This window comes from Branchiostoma belcheri, unplaced genomic scaffold (assembly GCF_001625305.1).
Source record: "Branchiostoma belcheri isolate BF01 breed outbred unplaced genomic scaffold, Haploidv18h27 scaffold4, whole genome shotgun sequence".
Lineage (NCBI taxonomy): Eukaryota > Metazoa > Chordata > Leptocardii > Amphioxiformes > Branchiostomatidae > Branchiostoma > Branchiostoma belcheri.
Genome location: NW_017804020.1, coordinates 5,168,664 through 5,195,651, shown reverse-complemented (window position 1 = coordinate 5,195,651; position 26,988 = coordinate 5,168,664). Strand labels below are relative to the sequence as shown.

General features: G+C 45.4%; 2 protein-coding genes across 17 annotated transcripts in view; one reads left to right on the top strand and one right to left on the bottom strand.

Moving 5' to 3' along the window:
- The first annotated feature begins 129 nt into the window (after positions 1–129).
- Positions 130–3,168, top strand: LOC109477300 (calmodulin-like). 3 transcript variants are annotated; one of them, XM_019778420.1, is made up of 5 exons: positions 130–152; positions 1,610–1,779; positions 1,921–2,052; positions 2,342–2,464; positions 2,703–3,168. In XM_019778420.1, the coding sequence occupies exons 2-5, from the start codon at positions 1,633–1,635 to the stop codon at positions 2,736–2,738; spliced, it is 438 nt and encodes a 145-aa protein (XP_019633979.1). In that variant the 5' UTR covers positions 130–152; positions 1,610–1,632; the 3' UTR covers positions 2,739–3,168. The 3 variants fall into 3 exon arrangements, with proteins under 3 accessions (XP_019633979.1, XP_019633978.1, XP_019633977.1); XM_019778419.1 differs by lacking the exon at positions 130–152 and adding an exon at positions 306–590; XM_019778418.1 differs by lacking the exon at positions 130–152 and having other exon boundaries at positions 903–1,779.
- The window catches only part of LOC109477297 (E3 ubiquitin-protein ligase HUWE1-like), a 51,399-nt gene continuing 27,459 nt past the window's right edge, over positions 3,049–26,988 (bottom strand). For 7 of the 14 annotated variants that reach the window (XM_019778398.1, XM_019778400.1, XM_019778410.1 and 4 more), the window contains 46 exons: positions 26,827–26,908; positions 26,510–26,628; positions 25,907–26,151; positions 25,677–25,748; positions 25,461–25,524; positions 25,022–25,262; positions 24,577–24,775; positions 24,098–24,414; positions 23,640–23,906; positions 23,071–23,358; positions 22,629–22,899; positions 22,256–22,327; positions 21,864–22,064; positions 21,400–21,501; positions 20,635–20,747; positions 20,310–20,481; positions 19,503–19,598; positions 18,743–18,971; positions 18,257–18,537; positions 17,716–17,918; positions 17,109–17,522; positions 16,647–16,908; positions 15,713–15,892; positions 15,153–15,373; positions 14,769–14,906; positions 14,405–14,558; positions 12,755–12,882; positions 12,168–12,368; positions 11,302–12,052; positions 10,994–11,056; positions 10,627–10,802; positions 10,083–10,215; positions 9,625–9,796; positions 9,230–9,429; positions 8,438–8,631; positions 8,138–8,296; positions 7,724–7,923; positions 7,305–7,486; positions 6,794–7,049; positions 6,429–6,550; positions 5,827–5,995; positions 5,576–5,681; positions 5,157–5,360; positions 4,834–4,968; positions 4,472–4,623; positions 3,049–4,086 (listed from right to left, as the gene is read on the bottom strand). In XM_019778398.1, the coding sequence (XP_019633957.1) occupies positions 3,984–4,086; positions 4,472–4,623; positions 4,834–4,968; positions 5,157–5,360; positions 5,576–5,681; positions 5,827–5,995; positions 6,429–6,550; positions 6,794–7,049; positions 7,305–7,486; positions 7,724–7,923; positions 8,138–8,296; positions 8,438–8,631; positions 9,230–9,429; positions 9,625–9,796; positions 10,083–10,215; positions 10,627–10,802; positions 10,994–11,056; positions 11,302–12,052; positions 12,168–12,368; positions 12,755–12,882; positions 14,405–14,558; positions 14,769–14,906; positions 15,153–15,373; positions 15,713–15,892; positions 16,647–16,908; positions 17,109–17,522; positions 17,716–17,918; positions 18,257–18,537; positions 18,743–18,971; positions 19,503–19,598; positions 20,310–20,481; positions 20,635–20,747; positions 21,400–21,501; positions 21,864–22,064; positions 22,256–22,327; positions 22,629–22,899; positions 23,071–23,358; positions 23,640–23,906; positions 24,098–24,414; positions 24,577–24,775; positions 25,022–25,262; positions 25,461–25,524; positions 25,677–25,748; positions 25,907–26,151; positions 26,510–26,628; positions 26,827–26,908 (8,809 nt within the window). In that variant the 3' untranslated portion in view covers positions 3,049–3,983. The remainder of the gene's footprint in view (positions 4,087–4,471; positions 4,624–4,833; positions 4,969–5,156; positions 5,361–5,575; positions 5,682–5,826; positions 5,996–6,428; positions 6,551–6,793; positions 7,050–7,304; positions 7,487–7,723; positions 7,924–8,137; positions 8,297–8,437; positions 8,632–9,229; positions 9,430–9,624; positions 9,797–10,082; positions 10,216–10,626; positions 10,803–10,993; positions 11,057–11,301; positions 12,053–12,167; positions 12,369–12,754; positions 12,883–14,404; positions 14,559–14,768; positions 14,907–15,152; positions 15,374–15,712; positions 15,893–16,646; positions 16,909–17,108; positions 17,523–17,715; positions 17,919–18,256; positions 18,538–18,742; positions 18,972–19,502; positions 19,599–20,309; positions 20,482–20,634; positions 20,748–21,399; positions 21,502–21,863; positions 22,065–22,255; positions 22,328–22,628; positions 22,900–23,070; positions 23,359–23,639; positions 23,907–24,097; positions 24,415–24,576; positions 24,776–25,021; positions 25,263–25,460; positions 25,525–25,676; positions 25,749–25,906; positions 26,152–26,509; positions 26,629–26,826; positions 26,909–26,988) is intronic. The other 7 variants (XM_019778409.1, XM_019778406.1, XM_019778403.1 and 4 more) reach the window with 7 other exon arrangements.

The following is a 26,988-nucleotide window of genomic DNA, read 5'->3' as shown; positions in this document are numbered from 1 at the left end:
TAGAGGCCCTCATTGACACGTGTAATGAATTGGCATTATTATTAAAATTAGAAAAATGATTAACTAAAACGTGAGGGAGTAAAGGCCTAAACTTTGTAAAGAAGCTAGGTGTACGTTCACCAGGGATGGAACGATTCTTCTGGACACCTCAGGTATGAATTATTACACTTCTAGAAAGAGTTTGGGGAAAAACTGGAGCGAAAAGTTTATGCGTTAACGGTTTATGCGTTTTATTGATGTTTGTTTCATTTTTACCTTACCTTTACCACATGTTTTCCTTGAAGAACGACTGATTCCTCCTGTACGTGTATTTGGTATATTGCCCCATACCTCCTCCATCCAGTACAGGACAACGAACCTCGCCGAAGAACATGACTATTGTGTAAAGGATGTGAAGTGAGTGTGGCCGTATAGCGAGGCTTCGAATTCGCTCCCCGAAAGGGAGCACGCGACTAAAGGCCAACAGCGTTCACATGCATTTTACGGAAATAATTCAAATGCCGCGTTAGGCGGGAGCTAAAAGGGGACGAACACCCGGCCTGGTGCCACAGCGAGCTCACGGTGCTGTTGTATTTGACAGGCACTTGACGGTAAGTCACTTTTTCTGCGTACGAATTCTGGACAAAACTCTATACTTACTTGCGCATTATCAAACGTTACATTTAACGTTACATGTTACAAAACAAAATCCAGCGTGAGACATCGCGGCCTGGCCGGCGTGCCGGTCAAATGTACTCGAAGAATCCTCAAAACAAATAGTTGATGATGTGTCATACAAGGAAAGGAAAATGGCATGGTAAAATTAAAAAACGACATGTATTTACAATTTGATCACATTAACTTGAATCTGTCATACACCTTACGGCAAGGTAGGGCGGGCCGGGGGAACGATTTGATCCGGGGCCCATAGATAGTTGTACTGGATCGGACATGACTAGGTCACTAGGGTAATACATTCGAAAGGATAACGATTAGGCCGGGGAATAGCTGGATCCGTGTATTTATTTGTCAAGTGGATTTTAAACTGGTACATGTGTATATGGAAAGTTGTTCAGTGCACATGGTGTTTTCATCTGCTCTTTGTAAGATAATTATTGATTATTGGTGATGCGTCAATAGTGGTAATAGTGTTGATGTTTAACGTCTTTATATATCAAAACCGCGGCCGTCGTAATGTTGGCCAGCATAGCTCGGGGATCTCTGGAAGTGCGCCACACTTCTCCAGCTGTTGTGGTCTAACACTAACGGACTGAAGCGAACCCATGGAACCTGTAGCTGGCGGCACGTTTCTCAACTGCCTCAAGATTCTCTTACTGCAGCATTTGGGGTTTACCAAACGCTGTTCTCGGAATTCGAAGTATTGATTTCGGTGGCTGAGCGATGGGTGTGTCTGTCCCGACAAATTAGCTATAGGTTGGCAGCACGTGGGTGAAGAGGAAGTTTGATAGATAAATGACAGAAGGTCAAATGTCTTAGAATGTGTGGGTCCGCCCGCGGGAGCTAGCTATGCAGCAGGTCGATGTTGACAGGGATCGACATTCGGGAAGCCGAGGAAGGCATACTCCCGAAAGCCTAAAATCTCCGATTTGTATTGTTCGTTCTGTCTCAGAGGAGGAAACCGAGGAGAAAACGATGACAGGCCAACTAACGGACGAACAACTCGCGGAGATGAAGCGACAGTTCCTGTCGCATGACAAGGGCAGTGGGAAGGTCACGGCGCAGCAGATGACCGACGTCTTGGAATCTGTCGGTGTCAATCTGAGAGGAGAACAGAAGCAGGTATTGTCTACGTCTTTGCTGATGGTGATATGCAAGACATTCATACATGTAGTAGATAAAGTTCTTATAGCATGACGTCATACTCTCCAGTAGCATCATGATTGGATAAAGGCAATTATAACATGACGTCATACCCCACAGGAGCACCGTGATTGGATAAAGGACAACACGACCGGAGATGGACTCGTGAGCGTTGCCGAATTCCTGACCAGGATGCAGCAGAGCAAAGCACTCGCAGATTCAGCACTGGCAGCATTCAGGATGTTTGACAAGGTACTGTTATCATTAGTTAATTGGATAATAAGTTGAGTAGATAATTAGTTAATTAACTAGATGATTAGATTTCTTGTTGTTGGTGTCTCCAATGTCGACTAACTGTAATTTTACGATTTCACATTTATTAGCTTTCAAGGATTGCAGTTGACATTTTCTGTAATTCATTTTCTCGGTGTGGTGAGTTAGTAGAAATTAATTACAAATTGAGTGCTGCCAACATTGTGCTTAATGTATATATTTGTAACGTTGTGTGGGACTGACTGAATGTTCTGAATGACATGTACAGGATAACAGCGGGTACATCGATAAGGATGAGATTATCCAGGGCATGGCTCAGCTGGGAGAACAGCTGACAGACGAGGATGCGGAGGAGATGCTGCAGGAGTGCGACACAGATGGAGATGGCAAGGTCAGAGTCTGCTGTTAATCAAACCAACGCTGTTCTTAACCATTCACCAAGAAAAATAAAGGAAAAAAGCATTTTTAAGGACAAAGGGGTTGTCTGGACGAAGAAACTGATATTAGCTTCTTGAAAGCAAAGTTTGAAACATCGTCTCAGCCCCTTATATGGACCTGATTGATTTAGTGATAGAGTGCGCCAAAAGAAATGTTTATCCTTGTCCTGTTTCTTCTATTGTTCACTCCAGATCAACTATGAAGAGTTTGTGAAGACCTTTCAGTAGCAGGAACACGAGAGAAGTCCTGCATTCGTCAATTGTTTAGAGATACTCGGGTGCATTCAAGCACTGTGGACTGTTCAACTCATGGTACCAAACTACACTTGCTTCGAACTTTCTAGTTTCCATCGTCCAACCTATGTATAGTAGTATAGTATTTTAAATGATGCTGGATGTAAAGTTCTTACAGTATTCAATTGTAAGATCCATTTTCTATGCTTTCTAAATCTTGCAAGAGAGAATCCAAGAAACAACTTCATGTATCTTAGGTAGTCAGTCACACAAAACAACAATGAAATCTGGCCAACAAGGTTTCTTGGCTCACATTTGACATTTATTCACTTTTCAACAATTTCCAAGAGTCCTCAAATGTAACAGTTCGGCATCAATATTAAGTAAACCTGTATGGTAAAACAAAAAATGAAAAATCTCTGAATTTGGAGGCTGTGCCCTTCTGCTTGTCTTAAGTTGCGTCCAAGCTATCTTACATCTATAAGCCTATAAGCAACAACATCTTTTCCAATACATATATCTTCATAATATCGAAGTTTCAACATATGAACCTTTCATCATTTATAGTGCAATTTTATCTCTTAGACAAGGTGAAAAAACACCTATATTCAACAGAGCTACGTCTACTAAACCACGGAATCTTAAATACAACCAAGATAATTCAGGCAAAATGCTTTGAACGCACTGGACATAGTCAAGTGTCTCTTCTTCCTCTTTACCCACCCAAGGTATCATCTCTCTTTACAAAACTAGTGTCTGAAGTTAGCTACTAGGATCAATACTTGTGTCAACTACTGACGCACCATGGCCATGTAACAGCAACGTTATTGCCTGAGATCCTCAATGCTGACTTCATCTCCCAGTGTCCACTGCTGGAAGTTACGTCGTTTAGTAAGCTGTACTGCCCCCCTCCCCCTTTGTGACAGTCTCCATTGTATATAAGTATCTAGGGTGGAGAGGGGGGCGGCCATTTGGATTAGCATTTTTTATGTCTGACAAACAACATGGTCGAACATTTTTACTGTCAAATTTTTAGCATATGTCGTACGGAAGTCCTAGCGTCACCAATTCTGTACATGACAGCTGTACACATACATACATGTGGCAACATTCCAAACTTCGAGCCTCCAACAGCCACTGTAAGTCTGTAGGTCTGGGGTGGTGGCAGGGTCAGAGGGCTACTGTGTACTTCATATCAATAGTTCTGCAACAAGGAGGGCAGAAGGTGTGGGAGGGGTGTTAGGCGAAGCCAAAGCCTTCGGAGCACTCCTGGATGGCGATCTTGAGCATATAGTGGAGCTTCTCATATGTCTCATAGGGAGGGAGGTCCAGCTGGTTGAAGCTGTGGGAAAAGGAAGGAAAAAGTACATGAAACTCAGGCAACATTACCAGTAACACTTTGTTGTAAAAGTAAAAGATTAAGCAAGATAACAAGATGAAAAGGGAGGGCTTGGAGAAAATCATCTGGCTATGCCAACTCCCGATCCCTGAAAGTATGTGTATCATAGTACAGACTTTCCCATTAGACTTATTTTTATGTTGATTTTCAAGTTTACCACTAGAGTATTTCTTGAAGTCAGAAAAGCAATAAATCAAATTTGTCTGACCTTTCTTAATCTTTGTAAGATCAATAGAAGTCATTAGAGAACCTTACTGACGTGTAGGCACACAGTAATGCCCAACTAGTGAGTCTACACTGCATGAAAGGAGAGCAAAGGTGCCCCTACCATGTGTGTGCAGACGGCAGCCTGTCGGTGGAGCGGTCGTCACGGTGTATCTGAAACTTCTGTGTTCCGTTCATCCCCTCGAGGTGGGAGAACCCCTGCAGGGGCACCTTGGACGTCCCCGTCACAAACTGCAGGAACTTGGCACGGTCCGCCTAGAAATGGGAGCACAGAAGGATTCATCACTACATGACTAAAACATACATGTAGGTGAGATATCAGTTTCTAATCATCTAAATATACTCTTCTGGTTAAAACAAGGATAGACATTTTGTACACCAGCAGTGTACCGGGACTGGATCAAGAAACCTTGACCTGATGATGAACAGTGGTACTTTGCTGGTGTATCTTTCTGTGGTACTGACCTGATCATAGGACCTAAGAGCTCTCCAGAACCACTGGATCTGCAGGGAGTTACTCTGGTACTTGTGGTACTCGCTGTTGGCCTTTAAGTCATCCAGGTCAATGTTGGGCAGACCTGAAATCAGCAGTTCCAGTTCCTGGGGAAATACAGTCAAGTATAGAATGATTAACTGATACAGGAAATTTTCCTGAACATGTCTATACCATAAGACACAAGCTTTCTTTACATGACAAAACACAGGCATGAACACCTTTAAGAGGAAGTAAAAAGGTAAAAGAAATTGTGGAAATGTAAAAAAAAAGAGAACACAAAAAAAAGGTTCACCTGTTCATTGAATATGGAGATGAGTCGTTTGGGAATGATCTCGTAGAATCCCTCCAGGAAGGCGTCGATCTGCTTGCGGATGGATCCAGTCATCTTGAGCTGACACACCAGTTTGACGTACTCGTGCTTGTTCTCCTCCGTAACAGTGATGTTGCGACCATTCTGCTTCAGGTCACGCACCTCTGTCACACCAAACTCCTGGATCTAAACACAGACAGAACAACACAATGTCCATTCATTTATTCATTTTGCTTTGGGAGAACTGGGCACAAGCAAGGACTGCTTACTGTCCTCTCCTTATACAGTAATAGTGACAAGCATTATTAGAAACATTAACAGTACATGTACCCGGGTTATATTGACATGAGAAAGCAGGAAAGAACTTAAAACACATATCTGAGAGCTGGTGCACATCCTACCTCTGTGCTGAAGGTGAGTTCTAGACCAGACTCCTCAATGTTGTTCTCCAGCAGGAAGGTTAGACCCTGGTAGAACTGATAGTCCTCGCTCTCCATGTCTGTGTACCTACAGGGGGAAAGGGAGACATCAAAGGAAAAAATCTTACAAAGGGCAAAGTATGGCAAACTACATTTCGATTCTGTCTTCCACACAAGAATTCTCCAAAGTGTTATGAGAAGAAACAAACAAATATTTTGTGAAAGTGTCTTACTTGACATTCTTGCCCAGGATGTGCTTGTAGAAGGAGCGTGTGAAGTAACACTCTAGCAGCTTGTTGTCGTAGATAGCCTTGCCGATGACGCGCCCCACAAACTTGAAGTAGCTGAGGTGGTTGGGGTTGCAGTGTGACGAGGGGTTTGGTCGGTACGTTACACGGTCACCTGGGAATGAGGGAAAAATTCTAACTGATCTTGTTTCTATACTAAGAAATGAAAAAGAGAAATACTAACTATAAGCAAAAAAAAGAAATACTAACTATAAGCATGTTCCATTTTCTTTGGCAACTGGCAAACAGTAAATAGGAGTCCGAGCAAAGCATGTTTGTGTAAAATGCTTTAATTTCTGTCCAATGAGTAAGAGCTTTTTAGGTACACAAGTTTTTCGTTGCAACATGAAAGCAGGCTACGACATGCTGGGTCCCACACCGACAGACTAAACTATACTGCCAATCCTATAAATGAATCATCATCACACATCACAATAAACAAGCATGTAACATGCAATGGCAATGTATGCTATGACCCACCAAACACAATAAGCTTTCTTCAGAGGTATGAACAAAGTTACCAGGCGAATGAAGAGTTTGTTCTTTACCTGGTGATGTAGTGAAGAGGGCATAGTTGGGGTTGAAGATCTCCCTGGAGATGATGAGGTACCACTCCCTTAGCAACCCGCCGGCATCCTGGCCCTCCTCCCCCTCAAACACGATGTACAACCTGCCACAAACCAACACTTACTTCACTTCAAGTAGGACTTTGCAGGCTACTGTACACTGGAGTACAATGCAATACTGTACACTGGAGTACATTGCAAAGAAACTGCTGTAACTACAAAAACTAGCTCTTCAAGATTACACCATATGAAAAATTAAGAATTCCACAATGCATAATTATGGAAGGAATTTGAAGTAATGGGTGTTGCAGTCTCACACAACTTGAAGGCAACAAAGAGAAATGCACCTGTTTTTCAGCTCCTCCGGTGTTCTGCGGTGAAGCTCGCGGAACGAGTCCTCGAACACGTGATCTCTGCGGACATGCACGGCCAGGTCTTCTCTCCGGATCCCCTCGTCCATCCGCTCCAGCTCCTGCCGGAAGAACCGCCGCTTCACATCAAAGTCCAGGATGTGTGTGTGATCCACGAGCACAGAGAACGGCCCGTCAGCGAGGTGCTGCGTGGACTGGCGGAGGATCTGGTTCAGCACGGTGCGGTGGGTCTCTGGGGAGGGGAACAACCAAAAAAGGAATTTAGTAGCACTGAAATTTACCTCACAAATAGATATGAAATGCTGAAAACTGGGCAGAGTTCAAAACAATTCATTTCATTGCCTATCAACAAAGGGAACTAAAAGTCAACTAAACCATTAGAGTTGATGATTACATTGTAATGTGCTACAAGTCAGCAGACTTGAAGACTGAACTCTAAGACAGAATAATAGTTATACAGTAGGAACAAAAAGGTCACGAGACTGACTTGCGAATCTGAGGAACTTCTGTGTGTCATGTGGAAGCCCGGTGAGGTTTGCTACAGATGACACAGAGGCAACAGACTCCTGGCGTGCCAGACTGGACCCACTGTCTGCAGGTGTGGCTGGGAGCGGTGACATGGGCGCGTGGTCACTGAGATGGCTGTCATGTCGCTGCCTCTCCGATTGTCTGCAGCAAACAATGGGGAAATAATGTGTTTCAGAAACAAGTGGTAGACAATTTACAGTGTCCTGTGCTCATGGCCTTCAAAAATTCTTGGATCTTAATGATGACCAGTCCTCAAGTCTTATTCCCTCTCCCCTGTGTAAACCAATACCCAAAACAAAAACTTCATTTGTGACTTTTCAATATCCTGAACAGAAATGCTAGTGAAACAAGACTGTTTGGTGGAGGTTAACAACCCACCTCTGTTCTCCTGCCTTCTTCTCCTTTTCCTTCTCTGCAGCGTGCACGAGGAAGAAAGCTTCCACAGCGGGCTGGAGCACGAGAACCGCGTGATGGTCCGTCGTGTCTGATAGCGCTGTCAGACACTCGCTCAGCGTATCCCAGAGTTCCTCCAGGGTCAGCTGACTGCTCAGCCTCGGCAACTCAGGCTCCTCGGGATCCTAAGACAAAATAGAAAGTAATAATGAAGTTAAGGAAGCTCTTGTCAAAGTCAAAAAGTCAAAGAAAAGGAGGAAATACACATAGCACAAAGGTTAAAGTGTTTGTCGTGGTTTGGTCTAAATCTTCCCCCAGCTTTAATCTATAACCAAAACAAAGTAGGAGCCTGGAGGAGCTCCAGAAGGTTAGAAAGTGATAAAATGAATGTTTCCTGACCTCCTTTTTCCCTGCTGGCTGTACTTCCTCGGCCTGTGCAGGAGTGTCCTCAGCTGTAGATGCTGCTGACCCAGCTGCCTGCTGCTCCAGGTCCATGGGCACCTCCCCGATGATGTCACCCAGGGCAGGGCCTGCTGGCTCTTCTGCTGAGGCTGCGGTCTGGGGAAGGAAGAAACATGCAGGTCTACATCTCAAGCACAAAAACTCATCATGGATACTGGATAGATGGCATATTATGCTTCACATGTTACTTAAGATTAAGAAATTCAATAAGTGCTTCATTAAAAGAGACGACCTTACCGCTTCAGCCTGACCCTCAGTACTGGTGGATGCCCCTGCTGCTGCCGTGCCTGGTGCTGCTGGTGCAGAGTTCTCCCTTTGCAGTCTCTCTCGCTCCCTCCTTCCCACCATCTCAATGATAGCCTCGGCTTCCGCCTCCAACGCTGAAACAGCCGAAGCTATGCTTGATGCTGTGGTGCTGATGTTTAGGCCTCCTGTGCATGCAGGGTTACATTTCGTTGGACTCGAAACCTAAACATCCGCAGCAACCAAACTACACAAATGTGCTGCAGATTTTTCCCGCAGTATTTCCAAAACATTTTCATAGAATTGAAACAAAAGGAAGTTTCCTTGAAGGGGCTATTTTTGATCAGCAATGCATGACATACTTCAGCAGACTTACTTTCATTTTGTGTCACCTAAACCTGTAGTGTTTTATCCACTCTTCCCTTAACCTTCTCCCTGCTGCCTAACCCAGTACCAAATTCCTCAGCAGGAGAGTTTAAAGGATCTCCTGTATCAACTGCAGGTGGTACAGTTTTCCTGCCCAACTTGTGGAGGCCATTTCACATCAGCAACACAGAACACTTACTACAGCATACACAACAAGTAATGTTTGCTGAACAGATACATTTACCTTGTCTTTATCATACATCAGGAAAATTTTAAAAAAGCATGGCAAAGTACTTAACATGTATTTCTCTTCCCTCCAACAAGTGATTCACAACAACCATCATCAGGTACACATGTAGCAAGGAATATATCAATGACATACGACCTTCAGCTAATTGGCAACAAAGCAAGCTTCCACACCTTGTCTTTTCTCTGCATCCCGTGCCTTCTTGACAGCTCTCCTGGCAGCTTCTCGTAGCTGGATGATGACTTTAAGGATGCGGAGGAAGAAGCTCTGGGTGGAGGTCTTGCTGGTGAGCTGGGCCATGCTGGGCAGCTGCAGCTCCCGACCTCCTTTCACTTTGGTGGGGGCAGCAACAACAACCATCTGGCTGTCAAACCTGGAGGGAAGGAGGCATTGGCTCTCTGATCAACCCTTCGCCGAAGCAGCAGCAACAACTATACTGCTCTCTAATCAAGTTCATGGCAATTCTGTCATCATCAACTGTGTTCAATACCATTTCTACTAATATTTCAAGACAATACTACAAAGTATTTCCCACCTGGCAACCTTATGTTCCCAGTTAAGTTTTTACCTGTTGGAGATGACTCCTCGTTGTCTGGCCTGTGATGTGCCGGCCCCCTCCTCTGGAGAGACAAGTTCCTCCATGCCTCCCTCTGCCCCGGGCGCTCCCTGCTGCTTTAGTCTGGAGATGTGATCTCTGACCTCCTGCAGCAGCTGGAAAATCTGCTCACACAGTGTGTGGCCTGGGAGAAAGCGGGAAGAAAAGTCAGGGATGACATTTACCATAAAACACAGAACTCCTTTACCAAAAAAAGTCATCAAGACTACTGTATTTGTATGCAAAGTTAAGCAAGCATTTAAGTTTTTACTTTTCCTACTGTTTAACAATGATTATCTCAAATCAAACCATGATCTGTTAAGATCACAATTCTTTCCTGCATTGATCAACTTTCCCTGCTCTCATGCTGATCAAGATCTTTGTTGATCATTATTGTCAGATTAACCAACACCCCTGGTGTGAGTACTAACCCAGCTGTCTGCCCCCCTGGAGAAGCAGTTTGAGGACAGACTCTCGGGTCTGGTTGTCTATTCTGGACAGCTGCAGCAGCACATTGGTGGCGTCCTCCAGACCTTCCTCTGAACAGGAATGGGACGTCAGGATCTGTAACAACAACAACAACATCAGTACTGAGGACAGGTGAAGCAACATTAGCACCAGGGACAGGTATCACCTTCCTTTGAACAGGAGCGGGACTTAAAAGTTTATCAGCTTCTAAATCACGGGAAGAGTGTTAAAAGCTATATATCTTGTGGCCATCTGCAGAAAAGTTTTACATTTGAAAATGTTATCCCTCACTATTTCCTCTACATTTGTACTGATGAAGAGTACCGGATGGTACTTGAAACGTTTACGCATTAAACTTTCAATTATCCAGTTAGAAAAGACTTAACGGCTTTATCAATTTATCGATTGCTGACCTATGTTTTTTAAGTTTTTCTATGATTTCACTTTATTGGCTGTGTAATTAATGACATATCCCTCGGTGTCCAACTGTTTTTAGCCAGTACTTACATCTACAGCCAGCTGGAGCTGTTTCTCCAGCATGATGTTTGTTGCTCTCCCTGCAGAATCATCGAAGACTGAGGAGGTTGAGGTGGGGCGGGGGGTTACTGTGTCCTTCCGGCTCAGGGTGGGGGAGGGGGTGGAGGTTGCTGTTGGCACCAGCTCAAGTGCAGACTGTACAGTAGCTGGAAAAGAACAGTAGCAATAGTGTCAGCACCAGGGACAGTTACCTTGCAGACCAATCTCAGCAATATACAATTCAGCCCCAAATTTTGATGTAGGAAAGTGCTGCAATGGAATGAGTCTCCAACAGTCACAATGTCAGCATCAGACATACTATTGCAGCATTACTATGGGTACTGGTTATTGTTGTTACCTGTTTGTTCTGCTGGTCTCTGTTCCACTGCAGCTGCCTCAGTACCTCCAGTTGCTCCTGACTCTGAAGGGAGGAAGAAAAGATCATGAACAGTTATCCAAAAGCCCACATAAATCACAGCATCATGATAAATTACCAACCTAACAAAGAGGCCAATGATGAAACAAAGAATGAAGCTTTGTTTTTAAAACTCTGTTTTTGGCTGTTTTCTAACTTTCCAGAAATTCGCAAAGACAACAAAAATTCTGAACTTAACAATTTTGATAACAGCATTGAAAAAAGGACTATCAAACTGAAGTGTATTCTACCTGCAGCAGACTCCTCTGTCCTGTTGTCCTCTCTCCTGGCTGCCTCTTCTCTCGCCTGTTCCTCTGCCTTCTTCATCTCCTCAGGCAGTGCGATGGACACCAGGGATAACAACCTCAGCAGCTTGTCTGTCAGCACCGAGCTCCGCCGTATCACAGGGTGGGCCAACATCTGCAGCAGCAGGCCCAGGGGCGAGGTCTCCAGACTCTCCCCGCCCTGCTCCCCGTCACTCGTGCTGGTTCCCGCGTGAGACTTGGCCATGCCCTTCCCTTTCCTCCCCACGCTCATGGAGTCCAGCTTAACCAGAACGTCCCAGAAGTCTGTGTCTGTTTTACTGCTACCTACTTTGTTTGCAACACTTGCTGTGGTTGGAGTCTCTTTTACCTTGTTAGCCTGGGTTTGACTACTACTACTAGTGGAACAGGTCCCAGCTTCCCTGGCCTTTCCAGGGATAAAATGTCCGGGGAAAACCTTGGCTAGAGAGATGAGAGTGTCCATGACGTGTCTACATACGATGGGGGAAGCCTGCGGGTGTATATGGACGGCCCCACTGTGTCGTTCCACGTGCTTCTTCCCGCCAACCTTCTGTATCTGGAAAACGTTTGCCCGGCAGCCCAGGGCTGCGTCCAGACTTATGGAGAGCCAGGACGGCTGGGAGGTCCGTGTGTCCACAGCCATGTCCTGGGACGTGGAACTGGAAGGACGAGACTTCTTACCCGAACCTTTCTCTGAACCATCAGTGATCTCCAGGGGCTGAAATGTCATAGGCATCTTTTATTAGCATGTCAGAAAAGAGTTCAAGTTAGGCAGGGTTCATTAATGGACTTACATTTTTAAAAAAGGTCTTTCTACCCAACGTGTGACGTACCTTGCACAAGTTGTCTCCCGTGCGGTCCAGTATGGACAGCAGTGCGTGCACCACCCACATGCGTGTGCCGTTGTGGTAGCAGAGGTTCCTCAGCACACGGTGCAGCCGGCTGGTGTTCAGCTTTGGCTCGTCCACAAACAGCAAGACCAGCAGGCAGGCCAGCGCCTCGTGGTCCAGCAGCTGACGGCCTCGCAGACGAACCTGGAACAGGAAAGATTGGAGAAATGGGGCAAAGGAAAAATAGAAGTTTGAAAATCTAATCTTAAATCATGAAAATATAAACTGATAACAATAAATGTTTCCATAAATAATATCATAATCTTACTATGATATAACTGATTAGGTTTTATGAACTGGAAAACTTTTCTTTCTTTATAAAAATAAAATTCCCATATCCTAAGGACAAGAAACCTTTCTGATATAAGCCGAACACTACCAAAGGCCAGGCAAAACACACAGTCACATAGCTACACCACATACAGTTCCTGACTACTGCTCTACCTGGTTGGCACAGTTATGGTAACTAGCTGGTTTTGTTGAGTACCTACTATACCTACACAATGTCTAGTTGCTGGTTGCTGTATTACCTGGTTGGCAGTAGTGGCAGTTGCTGCCCGGTTGTGCTGGGTGCCCCAGCGCCAGGTGTTCCTGTGGTGCTGTGGGAGGGCTGACTGGATGTAGTGGATCCCCCTCCCTCCCAGCCGACTGGCCAAACCTGCAGAACACCAACAAAATCTATGTTTACTTCTGGCCAGATAGTAAAAATGGTTTGTCCCTATATAGGTTCATCAGGTGGGCAGGACAATGAAGAACAGAGTTCTTTTTAAACAACCTCAGTATTTTTCCTTTGGGCAGATCTCTTGTCGGGACTTCTTGCCCGAAGGCAGTGGTTTAGCAAGAATGATGTCACAGAGTTCATCTGGCCCTGATGAAGGCAGGGAAAATACTGAGGCTGTGTAAAAGAACAGACTTCTCCAATGAAAAACTCAAGGAAAAACATGTCACTTAGGACTATGGAAATAGAAATATAAGAAATTTTCATCTTCATTTGTAATTGCAGTGCAGTGATATATATGTTGATCATGTACAAGTCAAATCACTTATACATGAAAACAACATGATTGCCTGTTAAGTATTATTGGAAAGGTGCCTGATGTTTTGATGATCATTTAAGTGGTAAAAAATGGATGGGCATTTGCGAAATACTATTTGACCATGAGAACTGGTAATTCAGGAAGAAAACTTACCAACTAGTGTAAAATGGCAGAAATTTTCAATAGAAAACATTTAAAACATCTACATGTAAGCCATACTGAGGCAAGTGCTGGCAGATAAAAATGACTGTAGAAAGAAGCAGTATTTTTTATGCAGTAAGGAAAAAATAATGGCTTGTCAGCAGTTTTGCAAAGCAAACTTTAGCCAAAGGAAGAAAGAAGAAATCAAAGCAGAACAAGCTTCTAAGTGGCAAGAAGTGACAAGAAAAAAAACAAAACTGGGCTGTTGTTTGTGCTTATTTCGTCAAATAAATTGGCAAGGGAAATAAGCCCCTTTTGGAGAAACTTAAAACCTCCAATTGCCAAAATGACAGTTTGCTCACAGCTTTCAAATGGACTGATATCTGGGACAACAAACTGGTTAATCAGCCCATAGAAACAGTTTCACACAAGTCAGTTCAACTTCCACAGCAAATACATACTCCTCTGTAGTCAATTTAACTGTTTTTTCTCAGCTGCCAGCTCTACAATGAATCCTTAGGCAGCATCCAGTTCAAGTTACATCAAAACTTTGCCCCCAATTCTCATTGTAACAAACCATTAAAATCATCTCAAAACAGGCAACATCTAAAACAGAAAACGTTCCTACAGATTTACTTGGTTTGTGAGCTGCCTGTACCGAGGATACCAGCATTTTGGACCAGTTGTTCTGTATATGCTTTTTGGCACTGCCTGCAGGATTTTAGTACGTCTGTACTAACTAAATCCACTGTTGGATTAAAACATTTTTCTGTGGCTACAACACAAACATATTTGAACTGACATCATTTTTTGAGTTAACAGGCAGTATTTTTCTGCAGCTGTAACAATGTTTCAAATGGACTTGGTCTGTTTTGGGATGGGGGGGGGGGGGCTGCCTTTGCTCTCACAAATCAACAGGCAGCATCTCAAACATTTTACTGGGGCTACAACCATGTGCCAAGGCCTGGCTTCTGTGCACCAACAGCAGCCCATGGTTCTTGCCTGAAGTCCTAAGGATAGCTGAAAGCACGCTACCGCTTGCTGCGCTGAAGAGCCGCTCCTGCATCAGCTGGCGGTGTCGTTCCTCCAGCTCCCGCCGCAGGTTCCGCGCCTCCGCCGCGATCTCCGGGGGCATCACGGCAAGCACTGTGTCATCCTGGGGGCACAGAGGAGCTTTCAACACAATCTACACACACACATGTCAGAAAACTTCAGGTCAAGGCCTGGCAACTGTGTCCTTTCAATATTGGCTATCAAACACACACACCCTTGTAATCCACACACACACACACACTCATACACATACACACACACTGCTTCCCCACCCCCAGTTACCCCTCCAATGCTCCCCATGGACTTGACTCACCATATCTGCCAGGACCTGTTGTCTGAGTGAGCTGGGCAGGTTCTGTATGAACCCTGCAGGGTCTACAGGCTGTTCAGGGTTAGCTGCTGCTCTCTGGGCCTCCAGTCTCTGCTGTTCCATCCGCTCATACTGTAAAACCTGCAGGGACAAGAATATATTCATCTCTTCCTGCATCTACAGACGCATGTTTGTCTTTCTCCCTGTTAAAGTAGTCATTTGGCACCAAAATTTGTACTGGCAATGGGGTTAGGTAGCAGGTTTGTCACTGTACATATACTATGCTTCTGTGACAATGAATTCAGTTATACATGTATTTGACTTATAAAAGTAAGACTAAATTTCCAGTGTTAAAATTGTCGAGAATGTAAAACCAATGCTTCCCACCTCCTCCTGTATCTCAGGTGGCAGTGCAGCCAGGAACTCTGGGCTGACCTGCACACTGTCAGGTGCAGCTGTACTGCTGCTGCTCCCACTGCTGTTCCCCGCCTGGGCTGTAGGGGGCGTTCTTCTGATCCCCAGCTGTGTGCGCAGTACCTCCTGGCGGATGTCCTCGGGAAGTGCAGCCAGGAATGAGGGGTCAACGCCCTCAGGAAGCTGCACGTCAGCTGTAGGAGGTTTTGTTCATCTTTTAATTCATCTATCAATATTTACTCTTTTTTTGACAGCCCCTGCTATATGATATTATAGGTAAAAAATTACAAAATATAACCATTTATCAATTCAACCATCCATCAATTTCTATCCATTTTACAACTTCTAAAATACTCTGTGTAATCATGTCTCGCTGATGTATAACATACGAATAATCTCACCATGGATATTCACACACAGCAAATGTTCAGTACTGTCCTAAACTCGTTTGCCAGCTGAGTTATAAAATGTATCTTTGGTCTCCTTTAATAGACTTTTCTAATGTAAGTAAAATCTCTTATACGCAGTCTTACATCCCAGCAGTGAGTTGAGTTCCTCGTTGCCTGGGCCTGCCTGTGTTGTCTCCGCTGTGCTGGCGGCACTCTGACCCTCTGACGTGGGTGTTTCTGAGCTGGAGGCTGACCCCTCCGTGGTGCCCGTGCTGGTGCTGGGCTGGGAGTCTGCACCACTCGTTGTGCCACTGCGCTCCCCGTCTGCCACAAGAAAAAACTCTCGTCAACTTCAGGCCTCAACTAAAACCTTTTTAAGCCATAGACCTGTGGTGATTTTATCTGACTCTGTACCTTATTTTCACCCAAATGAAACGACATGCAGGATCAAAAGGATGTTACAAAGGCACTTCAGTTTGTCCAGCCACATGCAGCTAGACTGTAATTACAGCTCAAAATCACAGAGAAAAAGAAACAGCAGATAGATAAGGACAGGGATGAGCGTGTCTCGTGTCTGGCCTCAGACAAAGCTGGAACAGGAAGATTTTCATTGAGTTTTCACTCATCAAGAGAGATGACTCATCAGTGGCCAGAATCACAGATTGGTCAATTTCGCAAATCAAAGCAGGAACTGTTGCCATGCAGCAGCATCACCATCACCACCAGCCATGTGTAGCAGTGCACCAAGACAGCCTGGATGTGATACCACTATTGGTTTTGTTCAGTCTCCCATAGACCTAGCATTACACATATGAAACAGGCTAACAACATGTAGAGCATTTGCCGCATAGTATGTTATTTGTTCTTCCCCAGTCATATCAAAATCAAACCAGTAACTGTATTACACACACATGAGCTGATGACATTTGATGAAACATTTTCAACACCGTATGTTGTTGCTTACCCCAAACATTTGGCTCCTCCCACCATTACATCACAAACAAATCAATGCCTACAAGCTTTGCTGAAATCTTGACTGTTAATATCCATGACTGACACATGTGCCCACTGTCCCCACCTGTAGTTTGAGCAGCAGCCTGTTCTGCCTCCCCTCCCTCTGCTGTCACTCCTGTCCCTGCTGACGTCCCGCTGTCTGCGCTGCCCTGCCGCTGTCCTGGCTCCTGTCTGACGGCTGCCTCCGACGTGTCCATGGGCATGGCTGCGTCTGTTCCCGCGCTGGGGCTGATGCTGACGGAGCTGTCCGTGGACGTGGTCACATCGTCCTGTCCTGATGTTGTGCTGCTACTTGTCTCCATGGGAGCAGGGAGGAACCCAGCAACCTACATAAACATTAAAACATCATTCTATGTTGGAACTTCTTGCACAAAACCACAACATTCTCCCTGCCCTGACCTTCAGAGCTGGAATCTGAACTTCTAAATAATTGCTACCGTCAAAATCTTAAACATGTAATAAAACAAACTTTAAAGGTGATGAAAAAATACAGTGTACAAACAAGTTGAAAAAACAAAACACAAACCTGTGGTACTGTTTCTTCTCCAGGTTGTTGTGATGTTGACCCCTCCTCTGTTGTCTGTCGTGCAGTTTCCTCCTCAACCAGTTGTTGCAAGTCACTCGGAAACGGAAGGGAAGGGGTCACCGACACGTTGTAGGACCGTGCCACGACAGGAGCGGGGGACGCAGCAGAAGCTGTAACAGCTGTGGGTACAGATGTGGTAGGTTCTGTTGAGCTTGCTTCAGTGCTAGCTGCCTCCCCCCTGGATGGAGTGGACCCTTCTGGCACCTGCTCTGCCGTTTCAGTGCTGGGCTCCAGCCCATTGCTGTCCAGCCCGCCGACAGCAGAAATAATCTCGGCAACGATGGAAGCCTGTGACTGGGACCCAGGCAGGGTGGAGGTGGAGTCTGACGTTTCTGTGGACTCGGAGGTTCCAACCTGGGAAGAAACAACACTGATCAATAACCAACATACATGGTTGGGTCAAATTTAAATAAATCTAATCTTCTAATCTTTTAATAAGTTGAGTCATGCATGAGGAATCTTTTCCACCTTGTTACATCAATACCATTCAGATTACCAATTTTGCATGACAAGAGTAAGAACTGGGAATGTCTTGTTTTCGTCTCACCTCCATGGCCTCCCCATCCCGACCCTCAGGCCCTGACGTCTCTCCTTTCTCTTTGGCTTCTTTCTCCTTTTTCTTCTTCTCTTCCTCTTCCTTCTCCTTCTTCTTGTCCTCCTCCTCCTGTTGTTTCTTCTTCTTCTCCTGACGCTCCTCAAGCTCCTTCTTGCAGTGTTCTTCCAGCTTCTCAAGGATTGACTTCTTCACAGCTGTGGAAGGAGAAGGGAACAAACTTTGAAACAAGAAGTAACCATGGACAAGGAGCACTTTCACTAAGGCCAATAAAGAGAATGAAAGGAATCACATAAAAAGGAACATAACAAAGGGACTGTTCAATTTAACAAGGGTTAAGACTACTGTTACAGTTAAAATTATGCAGTTTGTAAGCCATTGTGGGAAGAAATATCTCAAAGCTCTCCCTACTAATATAGATATAATATAGATTTTTCTGTAGGTCCGGGGAGGCCGAAATTTAAAACAGTGGAGCTGAATCATTCTGTCACTCTATGAAAACCATGAAGGAAACAATATGACAGTAATGACTGACCAGCGATGACATGGTGCACGCCGTCCCCATCGAGTACCCGACACTCCTCGGCCCACCGGTTCTGTGCTGTCAGCACGTTCTGCAGCAGCCCAGCACCAGTACTGGGCGCAGCGTCGCTGAACCCGCCACTACCGCCCTCGTTCAGCAGGTCATCAAAGATGTCGTCCTCCTGTCCTGCCATGACACGGACGTCATCTCCACCGATGAAGACTCGAGCGTACTGCCGGCCGGTCTGCTGGGTGAGCTGCAGCACATCTGCTGCTGCTGTGGGGCCCAGTAACCTGGGGCAACATGAAGACAGTTATCACATGCAGGGCTCCACATTCAATCTTGGGAGCATGTGCACTGGTCTAACCTCAAAATTTTGGTGCACAGAAAAAATTTGGGGTGCACAACATAGAATGAAGTAGAACCTCAGAATTGAAAACTTTACTGCTTCTTTCTACACAAATCAAATTTGCCTGTCCTAACAGTTGACATCCTCACCTCTGCAGAATGGCAGGTGGTTGAGGCCTGGTGCCGCCGGAGTAGTGCACGTGGATGGTTTGGGTGGCGGGGACGTAGTGGCGGTGGCCCCGCCCGGTTCGTCCCAGCCGATGCACGCGCCCAGACGAGGTGACGATCCCGGCCACCTGGCTGTGGTCGGCATGGCGGACCATGAGGGGGTGGCTCACCGCAATGCTCATGGACGGAGCTGGGAGGACGGAGGGGTTTCCTTCAAATACACACCAGTACACAGGGGCTTAGCTACATGTAGTAATACTCTCAACATGTAACATTATACACGAACCGCAACACAGGGGCTTAGCTACATGTAGCAAAATTTAATCTTTTAGCAACATCAAAATATGTGCTCATTATGGGCACAGGAGTTTCCTTCAAAATACATGAACACCAAAGAGCACAGGGGCTAAACTACTTTAACAGTACAAAAATACTCATCAAGCCCAACAATTGGTGAATTGGAAACATTGCTGCAACAACATTCATCACTGTATGATGAAAACAAAACTGCAATATTGACCACACTTTGGGACATACAGTACTGAGAATACTGGACAAAATGAGTGTTGGACAAGAGGGTTTCTTTAGAAACTAAACAGGCAAAAAACAGTACAGTAACATAACTGTTGAAGTTTATTACATGAAATAAGACAGGAAATGAAACAGAAGTGAGCGGCAGGTTAACGTAAGCTGCATGCTGCCTTCCACGACAAGAAGCGTGAGAGAACAGAGCAGCGTCTACCTGAGCCATCATTACCATTGTCGTCATGCACAGCCACGGGCAGCGGGTATGTACATGTGCGCACGGACGACGGCAGCCCCCATTGGTAAGCCTCGCCTGGGAGAAACACAGTCAGAACAAGCAGCGTTTAGGTCCAACTTCTTCACTCCTGGCAGCCAGCAGAAGTGTTATAGCAGCTCTGAACATTTATACACATCAAGCAGCAAAGGTGTTTTTAGGAAAAAAATACTGCTTAAGCAAGCTTTTTCAACATTCACTTTTCACTGCCAGCTGCACTAAAGATGCTGCACATTCAAAAGATACACAGAAGCAGCTCTTAGATTACTGGTAAGCAAAACTGAAGTAAGAGCTTGACACTTATCAGCATGTAAGAACCATTAAATAAGAAAATATATTTCAAGTGTGATAAAACTGTACAAAAATGAGCAAAAATGTAAATCAAAATGGAATCCTTCCTCCATACCCTTCATGAACATAAGAAATAAGGTTGTCCTTTTAACTGTGACACTTTTCTGTTAAGCATCAGATCTAAGGTCTCCAGAGGATGTCATTTAAACAACTGACTTAGCCTGGCCTTACTCCAGGTATATCTCCAGGTATAAGCTTTAAAAAAATAAAATTTTCCTACTTTGTATATGGTTGGAAGGTTCAGATAGAAGGATGTGGTACAAACAATCTTGTATGACTGGCCTTACTGTCACTTGAAAACATCACTGGCAGCTATCATGGCCAAATATTTTCACCTTTTCACTAGATTTTAACTCTCCACAAGATGTGATCTTAACAATGGACTTATCATGGCCTTACCAGCGTTAGAGAACATCTCCTCCAGCTGGAGGAACAGGTCCTCATCTCCTTCCTGCAGGCGGAACAGCGAGTCATCCTCGTACTCATCTATGTCAAACGTCCTCCCCATCTCTGATCCTTCATCTTCCACATCCTCCTCATCCCCATCCTCCTCCTCCTCTTCTTCCTCCTCCTGAACATACAACATTCATTGATTTCTTTATTTGCACTTGGCAATTGTTGACTTTCAAAAATGAACTAAGTTGCCTAAAGTCTAGAAGTCAGTGTGACATTTAAGTTTAACTTAGTATTTTAACAAAAAAATATACATGAAGAAACATCCCACCTGTTCATCATGTTCATCCTCCTCCTCACTGCCTGAGTCGTCGGCACTGGACCCTCCATCTTCATCATCATCATCGTTCTGATCCTCCTCCCCAGACTCCACCACCACCATGTCTGCAGGGAGAGGGATAAGTTCAGGTACAGCCTGCTGGGTTTTACACATATCTCCGACCGACTTACTTCAGCTAAAAGAAGTCTTTTGGCTAAATGCATTGACCACATCTGTTAGATGTAAAACAGTGTACCCACATTCCACATGAGCATTCTTAGTCTTACCAAAGTCACAGCATGCAAGCTGTGTTGTTATGCAGATTTATTTGAATGAGATCTTTTTCTGAATTTAAAATCACATGCAGAATACGACTAAGCTGGTAGCTCAACAGTCAGGTAGCTTTCAATTCCTGCCACAAAAACTAAACAGAACAGCAAAAAAGAAAGTATCTAAAGTTAAAAAGGTAGCAAACGACCAGATGAAACAAAATGGCAGTTTTTGACAGGCAAATCATGCAAGTGCAGGGCTAAATGAACTAGGAACTGAACGAAAAAAGGTTTTGTGTACAGCTGACTAATCCAATGCAGTGTAAAAAAAACAATGCTTTTCTTTACTACAACATAGAAAGGCACGAAAATAGAAAGTGTTAACAAAAAAGTCCAGAAGCCAAATAAAAGTGTTTTGTGCAGCCGGCCAGTCCCATGCAGTGCTGTGCCATTCACCATTGCTTTACGTGCACCACAAGCACCGCGAGGTTCAAACAGAACGTGTTACCATTTCTGCGCACACCTTCCTGCGAATGTTCGCTCGCCATTTCCGTGTCCTCCCCATCCCTGGAATCCTGCGTGAGCTGGGAATCTCCCAGGCCCTGCGAGTCTGCCGGCAACAAATAAAGACATGTCAGAGAGAGAGAGTTCAGTCAAACTGCCAAAGTCCACTCAGAGCATCAATAAAACCTGCTATATGTGAACAGGTGGTTACTATAGACAGGATTCTGAATGAGTCAATGGGGAAAATATCTAATTGGCAAGGTAGTGGACTCCCTATGCTTTCACTTGTACAGGCTTGACTATAAATTTTTGCATGAAAAATATTATCAGCAAATACACCAATAATCTCACATTACCCATATTAGACTTGGGAAGTCATCAGAACTTTAGGATCTCTTTTAGAATATAGATAGTCTCATAGTGCTAAAGGAGTCCTAACAGCTTTCTTACAAACTGCAGCCTGCTGACCTGTAGTGGATTCCCTCTGGATGCGGCGTGTGGAGGAGACCATCAGTGTTTCTGCCAGGATGTCGTCCTCTGTGTCGCCTTCCAGCAGCTGGTCGATCACATCGTCCAGGTCAGCGCTGTACTGCATGGAGTTGGTGTGGCTCTCCTGGCTCACCGGCGCCTCAAGAGACTCCGCAAACCCCTCGTTATCCTCACCCTCACCTGACAGGCAGACAGGCAAAATTTACTGTCTACATCTCTCAAAAAAATGTCCTGTTTTGAGTGATTTCAAATAAAGAACAAAAACTACTGAGACACAAAAATGTCTCATGCCCTAAAAAGAACAGTTTGAATTGTCAAATTTCAACAATTTTCAAACAATGAAGAAGACCCATATCCCCACAAGTCGTTACCTCTGGTAGCCTGGGTGTCCTCCTGAGTCCCCTGCTCTCCGTCGTCTGTTCTGGGGGTTTCTGCATCTGTGTCTGCAGGGGACGCATTAAAACCATGGTATGATGAAAAGACAGCAGCATATTAAATTCTAATTAAAAGTAGCTATCAGAATGGCAATGACAGAAACAGGGAAACAAGAAACACAAGCAGAACATCTTAACTGCATGTGAAAGAGTAATTGACGTCACAAATTAAGTGTTATATTAAATCTACGTTTCTGTGAATATTGTACTGTAGAGTCTTGTTGTTCTATTGTTTTCATGTTTGCAAGTGTAAAGGTGTTTTGCCCTCCCTTCCACATTGTGATAATTCATTCTTGCGAAACAAACAAACCTTGCTGGCTGGTTCCCGACTCCTCGCCGGTGGCAGACTGTGTCCCCTCCTTCGCCTTGGCACCACCCTTCCCCACCATGGTGCTGGGCTGGTTCACGATACGGGACAGTGTCTCCAGCGGCTTCAGCGCTGCGTTCACCGTGGTGGCCATGTTGGGGCTGGACAGATCCAGGCTGTGGGGAATCCGGGCCAGATCTGTCACCAGGCCACGTCGTAGGAAGATCCGGATCATGTTGTTCATGCTGTTCTGCTGCTGGGACTTGAAGGCTTGCTGTTGTCAAGGGGAAAATACAAAAAGGTAACATAAACCCTTACTTATATGTTTGCCCAAAATGCTGTCTTTCACATGCAAAGCATCAAAGGCCTTTCTTGGTCAGTTCTTAGGTCAAATGGCCATGGGCTATCTCAAAACCAATTTGTACCGTAAAAACACGAGTGGTACCTGGTGCTGCTGGAAGCCCCCTGTAGGTGGACATGCCTCCATCATGGTCCCTATAAGCCCCACCAGTGCCTGCACGCGTGTGTGCTTGTCTGAGCTCTCGGGCAGTGCCAGGGCCCTGCTCAGGGCAGCCTTGACCTCCTGTACCAGCAGTCCCTGTGCGTCAGGACTGTGGTTACTGGCCGCTATGGCAGCCAACAGGGTCCTCGCAAGCATCGGGGTGTCCTTGTCACTGTCATCAGTGCCTGTGGGCAGCAGGTTGTCCAACACATATGCCAGCACAGTGCCATCCTGAAACATCAAATTTGCTGGTGAATACTAAGAAATCAACAATGTTGACTCAAATTTTGTCACTTGCTGGATTTTGCATCCATGATGACAAACATGAACTAAATCAACATGTGGGAATTTCAGCAACGATCAACAAAAATCCAACAGCAGCAGATGTGAACACACCGTAGAACTTAACTAGGTATCTATTGGGTAAAGCCCTGCCTGTATCATTGCCCAAAGATTCTGTTTGTCCAGTGTCATGATTTATTCTGTAAGTTGTAAGTTTGACTCTGCCTCACCTCCTTGATGCCGTCGACCTGGCCTGCTGTGTAGTGGTACTGGGAGATCTGCAGAGCCACGCTGGCGTATGAGCGCACCAGCTCAGCCAGCAGCTTCAGGATGGCAGACTTGGTCATGAGCGGCCGGTTGGCTGCAGCTTTGGCCTTCTGCTCGGCAGCAGTCTTGTCCTTGGCCTTGTCGTCGGGTTCTGTGCCCTGCTGATCCAGGTTCTCCGTGCTGGCTGCACGACTGCTCGGGGCGCTCACAAAGATGTCACTGCCGGACAGCTGAAGAAAAAAACACAAAACAATAAACTTCAATGTACAATAGTTGTAATGGATACACAATGTATGGCAAATTGGTAAACAGCTCTATTTTCATCAAGGTTTGCTGTATGAATTTGGTCCCAGTCTCTCTAATACACCTGACAAAAGCAGGTTTCTGTCTATGACCAACAGTATAAAGGTCTGCCCCTTACCTGGTAAGTGCCACTGTCATACTCTGAACCCCCATCCAGCTCTGTTACACTGTTCTGTCTGCGGATGGCCTGTGTCCCCGTCTCATTCCCAAAGTTCATCACAGCTTCCCCTGTCTCTGTGTCCGACTCTGCTGTGTTGGAGGCTCCCTCAGTGTTCGTTTCTGTTGGCTGAGTAGCAAGCGCGTTGAGAAGGTCATACATGACCTCCTTGATGACTCCTTCCAGTGGTGGAGGTGCAAATGGCTTGGAAGATGCCGTCTTAAGGAGCTGGACAGCATTGGGGCCAAGAACCCTGTTGTACTCCTCTTCATCTGAGGCTGCAAAGAAAAATTTTCACAATCAAAAGTCTTCTCCTAAGTACATTTTCATGTAAACCTGTATATTCTGAGTGCAACAAAAAAAGTCTCCTCGTTTTATAAACCTATAAACGTGAATGTACACATTCAAACAGATCTGTAGAACACCAGTCATCAACCCACCTAGGTTTCCCCTTCTGGAGGGAGGGGGCAGTGCGATACGTAGAGCGTTCCACGCCGTTTCCCGGAACAGTTCAGCACTCCTGCAGGCCGCGGGGCCCAGTATTCTCAGCAGGTAGTGGAACTCTCTCGACCCGAGACTCCCCGCAGCAACACCAAGCACGTTACTCCCCGTACCTCCAGCTGCAGTCCCACGCACCGCCTGGGGGAGGAAGATATATTAAGCTTCAGTTTCTTCTCAAGGAAAAGTCTAACTATTGATTTGGCATGTGCTTGTACTTCCTATGTAAAAGGAACACAAACAGAGAACAGAGAATACAAACATATAACAAAATTCTTGCCACTGAAAATCAGTACATGTTGCACAAAGTGGGCTAAAGTCTACCTGTCACAACCATACCACTTATCATAATAGACCTTCCAACAAGCCCAGTATAGATAAACAAACCTTCTCCATGGTGTGCCTGAGTGTGTTGGGTTCCTCCAGCACATGTCGGATCAGTAACGTCGCCAGCCCGTTGAAGCCTGTGAAGGCAGAAGACTGCTTCAGGTCCAGGAGCAGCTTGGTCCCGCCGAGGTCAGCGAACTGGAGCGCGTGCTGGTGTTCTCTGGTGCAGCGCAGGCACAGCCGCATCACTGCGTGTAGTGTGTCTGGGTCTACGGGGATCCCTATCAACCCCACACACGCCCTGGAACAGATGGACAGTAAATAGTCTCATCAGGTTGGTTAAGCATAAAACATACATGCCAGCTGAGAAGATCACATTAATTTGGTTGTGTAGAAAGGAATGTATGTTGATAAGCCATTTGAACTTAACACTTGCTGAGAAACAAACACTCTTTGTAATAAACATTTCACACAGGGTTTTTCAGGTGATACAACTCACCTGACCAGCGTTGAGATCTGCTCTGATGCCAGGCCCTTTATCAGTCTAACCTCCTCCTCTGGAACTAAAGAGACAGAAGATTTCAGCATGGGTAGTGCTTCTAACATCAAGTGCTGTGTACCTGCTAAGTTCATGTAAATGACAATAACATCATTCATCAACCAGTTGGAATAAGCTACTCAAGGACACTAATAAAACAGAAACCCCTTTTCCCACCTTTCTTCTCCTCTTCTTTCTTCTCCTCCTTTGATGCAGCAGTTTCATCTGTCTCCATTTTCTGTTCAGCTTCTAGTGTAACAGGAAGGTCAGAGTTTAGCAGGTCAACAGAGAGGTCAACATAGCAGGCTCTACTACAGATCTAAACCAGGTAAATTTACCTCTAAAATTAAAAGATTTACTTTTATTGCAGCTACTACTTAGCACTTTCATGCACAACTGATCTGCACCTTTCTTCTCCTCCGTGTTCTGTTCTTCTGCAGCTTCAGTCTCTGCCTGTTCTGTTCCCACCACCTTCTGTAGGAATGCCTTGGCTGAGGCTCGCTTCTCCTTGATCTTCTCCTTCTCCTTGCTGTTGTCCTTGTCGTCCTTGGGTGGGAGGGATAGCATGATGGGTCTCCTGTTGGCCGTCTCCTCGTTGATCTGCACCATGGTGCCGAAGTGGACGATGTAACGTCGCCTGCCCGCGGTAAACCTGAAACGTTCCAAAAACTGACTCAGTTTCCTTCAACTCCAGGCTCTCACCTTCATTTTAAACTTTACAAATATGCAGATGTTGATACAGAAATTTATCTGTAGTCCCAGCTTGATTCTCCCTCCCAATGATGTGACAGAGAGATGATTTCTGAGAACCATGTTTCTCTAGCTGCACAGTAATGCCCACCTGTCATCGTGTGTGTACACTATGGTAGGGGAATGGGTGTGCAGCCACTGCTCAAGAAGTCACAGATTTTCTTTTTTTGGGCTCCAGGTTGAGAATGATAGTCTAAGAGTAAAAAGTGGTTTACTGGTTATACTATACAGATTTAAGATTGATCCCCAGGATCCCTTACCTGACAGTGGCCTCCCCAGCCCGGTAAGCCTGGTCGATGGTGGCGTTGTTACTGGCACTGTAGTTGCACCATCGCCCGGTCCTGTCATCAAACCACTTCCAGGTGTGGGACTCCAGCTCCTGGGAACACACACAACAGTGGTGAAGATGAATATGAATATGGGGGCTTCCTGTAAAATCAGTCTAGTGAGGTTGTCTTTCTTAGGAACACTGACAGAACACTATACTGTAGCTCTAGGAGAAACATGACTAACAGAGAGTCAGAGAATTATCTGAGATTCTACAGGGAGTCCTGGTGAGCTAGTAAGCAGCTGTTACCTTGGTGATGGCATTCCTCCTCTTGCTGGACACAGCCATCTTCTGGTACAGGTCGACCAGCAGCACAACAGGTGCCAGCCACCTGGGGACACAAATGGTACATCTTCATCTGACTACACATCTCACATGACTCAAAACTCTTATATCTCACAGGGCTTGTTG